Source organism: Protobothrops mucrosquamatus, unplaced genomic scaffold, assembly GCF_001527695.2.
Source record: "Protobothrops mucrosquamatus isolate PMUCROS unplaced genomic scaffold, P.Mucros_1.0 scaffold5403, whole genome shotgun sequence".
NCBI classification, from domain to species: domain Eukaryota; kingdom Metazoa; phylum Chordata; class Lepidosauria; order Squamata; family Viperidae; genus Protobothrops; species Protobothrops mucrosquamatus.
Window position 1 is genome coordinate 9,518 of NW_015391263.1, and position 5,012 is coordinate 14,529.

At 35.7% G+C, this 5,012-nt stretch overlaps 1 protein-coding gene across 1 annotated transcript in view; it reads right to left on the reverse strand.

Annotated features, from left to right (window-relative positions):
* Positions 1-1,156: 1,156 nt before the first annotated feature.
* The window catches only part of LOC107299742 (vomeronasal type-2 receptor 26-like), a 13,993-nt gene continuing 10,137 nt past the window's right edge, over positions 1,157-5,012 (reverse strand). The window contains exons 5-6 of the mRNA XM_015829081.1: positions 3,829-3,955; positions 1,157-2,055 (exon numbers count right to left, since the gene is read on the reverse strand). Of these exons, the coding sequence (XP_015684567.1) occupies positions 1,157-2,055; positions 3,829-3,955 (1,026 nt within the window). The remainder of the gene's footprint in view (positions 2,056-3,828; positions 3,956-5,012) is intronic.

Consider the following 5,012-nt stretch of genomic DNA (forward strand, 5'->3'; position numbering starts at 1 on the left):
ATCTGGAAGGGCCATTGTTGATTACAGAATTTTAGTCACTTTTTGAAAAGATTAATCAGACATTTGATCAACCTTAAGGGAAATGTGATTTCTGATGGCCTTGTGAATTTGTAATTGAACTGGCAATGAAGCAATTTCAAAAATCCCCCCCTCTAACCTGTAATTCCAACATTTCCTGGTGATGTCCTATGTAACCAACCAGGTCCAATCCTAAGTATGACAACAGATATTTGGGGATGTCAAGACATAAGGTCCACCGTTATATTTTTCCATCTGATGCAGATGCAGAAGTTGCAAGATTCATATCAATATGTCATGATATGTCCCCTCTTAACATTTATTGTAATGAATTGTAATTGAAGGACCTCTTTATATATACATACATATACATGTATGTGTATGTATACATATATGTGTACATGTGTATCCATGTCTGTGTGTCTCTATATATGTCTCTGTATCCACATCCAATGGAACACTCACAGTTTTTCCCCAGATATTTTCATTCTTGGTGGTCCTTCCTTGTATAAGAAAGACTCTACATCCTTTTCTATTATCTGTGCTAAATTTCACCTTTGGTTTCTTGTAAAATGCCACACTTCTAATAGCAAACCAAATCAAATCACTTTTGATTATAGTAATTTGTCATCATATACTTTGAATAAAGGATGAGGTATCAGGAAGAATATATTTTGTTTCACTACATTTTTCTTATTATTAATTAACCGGATAATAAGTTACAGTACAAATAGTTGGATGGATAAAGAGTCAGCACAAAACTTTTTAAAAATAACATTATATGTACAGGTTTCAAAACATCCAGAAATACTAAATTTCAAACAACCCTAACCAATCCAAAATTGAAACCTTATGATAGCCGTGTTAAATACATGTTTCTCTCAAAAGGGATAGATACTCAAAATCTTATACATTCAAAATAAAAAAGGGCTAGGTTAAGAGAATGGTTGAAAACGTAGCAGCCTGAACACTTATTTTGCAATGGGTACCCATAAGAAATATCAGAAATCATAATAATCTTCCATAAATCCTCTTTTGACAGAAATATCTACTTCTATATGTACCTCTAGACAGCAATCAGACATTCTATTCTTTTTTGGCAAGCAATTTAATATAGTAAGAAATATTACATGATATACTAATTCCTCTTTATGAGTTGCTTCCTGTGGTTTAGCTCAGGCCGCAAAACAATGATGTAGCACTTTGGCAAGAATATGCATCCCAGTAATGCAGCACTGGAGGACAAGATGGAGAAGACCTCCACAGCTACCATGGCTTTGCCTTTTGTGCTCAGATAGGCTGGAAAGAAGGAGACCCACACACTGCAAAAGGCCAACATGCTGAAGGTGATGAACTTGGCTTCGTTAAAGCTGTCAGGTAATTTACGGGCAAGAAAAGCCACAATAAAGCTGGCAATGGCCAAGATACCCATGTAGCCCAAGACACAGAAGAAAAAGAAAGCTGATCCCTCATTGCACTGTAAAATCATTTGTTGAAGCTCTGAATGCATGTCCAACTCAGGGTATGGGGGAGATATCAACAACCAAAGGATACAAATACACACTTGGAAAAGAGAACAGGAAAGGACAGTGCAAAAAGCTAATCTTTTCCCCACCCATCTCATCATCTGAGATCCCGGTTTAGTGGCCATGAAAGCAACAACTACAGTGATGGTTTTGGCCAGAACACTAGAAATGGCCACTGAGAAAGTGATGCCAAACATTGATTGTCGGAGAAGGCAGGTCACTTTGCCAGGCTGGCTGAGAAAGAACAAAGAGGAGAGAAAACAGAGCAGAAGAGAGACAAGTAGGATGTAGGTGAGAAACCGGTTGTTGACTTTGACAATAGGAGTCTCTCTGTACTTAATAAAAGTTCCAAGTGCCCAAGAGGTCAAGAAGAAGAAACAAAAAGCAACTGAGGCTAAACAATGTCCCAAGGTTTCTTCAAAAGTTAGAAAGACTACCAATTTCAGGATACATCCTTTCTTTTCTTTATTTGGATAATGATCTTGTGAACATTCAAAACAGTCATCCATATCTGAAAGAAAAGTCAAGACATTTTTCATTTATCTATTCCATAGCAATAGCAATAGCAATACCAATAGCAACAGCAATAGCACTTAGACTTACAATATACTTCTTCATAGAACTTTACAGCACTCTCTAAGTGGTGTACAAAGTCAGTATATTGCCCCTAACAATCTGAGTTCTCATTTTACTGACTTCAAAGTGATGGAAGGCTGAGGGAACTTGAGCCAGTCAGGATCAAACTCCTGGCAGTGAGCAGAGTTAGCCTGCAACAATGCATTCTAACCACTGCATCACCACAGCTCCTAGTCATAATCTGGTTAATTGCCAACTGTTGTTCCATTTTGAGTTCTTTCCACATGTTACCAGTTGGATCATGTTTCTATGAAAATACATTTTCTCTCAATGTGATCATTTAGAATTGGCATAAATGAAGGGAAGTGTAATTGTTCTTTGAAATGCAATTTTTTCCCACATTTTCAAATTTATTACAATATAGGCAATGTGAATTTTCCCATTTTCCCAAAACATGGAAAAAAATAACTGTGATGATGGATATATAACAAGTAAGAGAATGAGAAGTATGGACTCTGAGGTGCAAACAATATAATACATTTAAACCTGTTTAGCTTTCCTCCTTCCTAAAGAGTGAGTAAACTAAGAAAAGATCGGTATTTTTATTTGGAAAAAAAAGGTGGGGTCCAAGAAGAATAAATAGACATTCATTATTTAAACTTTAATCAGAAGTTTAAATTTAATTAGCTTCTCCTTTTTTTTCCTATGCCATCTTTAAAAGAGATTAGTGGTCATCAAACCATACTTTCAGCTCAATAAAACGAAAAAGAAGAAAAAAATAAAGAAATTGAATTAAATTAATGCTCATATACTCCAAATATATGCTCAGATGCTTTTGTTCTTTGTTTGTAAGAAGAAAATGTGTTGTCTTTGTTTTTTCAGCATCCTTTTTCTTTAATTCTGAGTTTATTCTATGTTACTGGCTGATTATCTCTCATTCATGTATTTACTAGGTCAGACATTGCAAAGCTGGATTTATAATGAGTAGGTTGTCATTCCAAGCAATTCGGTTCAGCATAAACTCCAGGAAATATTAGGAATAGGTGCCTGGTATTAATCATCTGAAAATTATTACATTCACATAGCACCCAAAGTTAATCAAAATAATGTGCGACCATCAGTATTCTCAATATTTGATACTGTTACATGGACACTGAAAATCACAGAGACAATAACACCAATGCAAAAGAAATTAGAAATGTGGATATTAGCTTCTTCTTCTTCTTCTTCTTCTTCTTCTTCTTCTTCTTCTTCTTCTTCTTCTTCTTCTTCTTCTTCTTCTTCTTCTTCTTCTTCTTCTTCTTCTCCTCCTCCTCCTCCTCCTCCTCCTCCTCNCTCTCTCTCTCTCTCTCTCTCTCTCTCTCTCTCTCTCTCTCTCTCTCTCTCTCTCTCTCTCTCTCTCTCCCTCTCCCTCTCCCTCTCCCTCTCCCTCTCCCTCTCCCTCTATTATCTATTATCTATTATCTATTATCTATCATCTATCTATTATTCCACCGGGAATAGACAGACAGATATTCCCAGTGGAATAATAGTTGCAGGATTCCCATAAACAAATTTGAGAATCAACTATAAATATTTCCCATTAAAAATTGGTAAAACTTGTAATAATACAAATACACATCTAGGACGTTACCATTATTTGAAGCCTATATAAGGAATGTTTTTAATGAAAAATTAATGGTCTAATATGAAAATATGGTGAAAATACCAGTTTGATTTGAAATCTTCCCCTCTGAACATGGAACACAATCATAACAACAGAACACTCTCCCTTCAGCCCTTTTCTTCCAGTAACCAGGGGAACAAGGATCATTACACAGAGAAACAGGCAAAACCTAGAGATATAGATATATATATGAAAGAATCTGGATTAGACAATGGAAATTATCAAAATTGGATTATATGAATGACCTTTGACTTTATTAATATTTGGGAGGGGGGTGTAGAAATTCCTGAAATCATAGAGACAAGAACAACAAGCAAAAGAAATTGCAACTCTGAATAATAACAACTACTCCTAATATAAATAAGGGTCAAATGGTGAAATAAAATATGATGATCTCTTCTTTCTTTCTTTCTTTCTTTCTTTCTTTCTTTCTTTCTTTCTTTCTTTCTTTCTTTCTTTCTTTCTTTCTCCCTCCCTCTCCCCCTCTCCCCCTCTCCCTCTCCCTCTCCCCCTCTCCCTCTTTCCCTCTCCCTCATCTCTGTCTGTCTGTCTGTCTGTCTGTCTGTCTGTCTGTCTGTCTGTCTGTCTGTCTGTCTGTCTGTCTGTCTATCTATCTATCTATCTATCTATCTATCTATCTATCTATCTATCTATCTATCTATCATCTATCTATCATGACCTGCAGCATTGTTATATAATATGAATTTTCACTAGACCATTGCAGAAATTCAGGGCTGTAGTATGTATGAAAAAGATGATGGGAGACCCATTCTAAAAATAATAAAACTTCATGAGGACATTTTATGATGGACCTAATGGCCTATTTTCTTGGTAAGGATCAAATATTTTATCCTTGTTTTTTTCCACCACATTTTTCTCTTTAATTCTGAGTCTACTTTACAAACTGTAATAGGCTGTTCATCTCCCATTCATAAGTTTGTTAGGTCAGACATTGCTTAGCTGGACTTATGAGTAGGTTGAGACCCAACACATAATCCAGGAATCACCATCACAATGCCTGATTTTCTGGGAATTTTTTGAAACAAGTAAGGGATGATGCTAAAGGACATATTAGAAGGATATATAATGTTTTACTAGAACTGGATTCAGAAACTGAGCTAGTTAAAGACTGTATGATTAAATGGGCTCAAAATATAGGAGAAATAATATCTATGGATACCTGGGAGTTGATATGGGTGAGAAATGTGAAATTTACGCAGGCACAA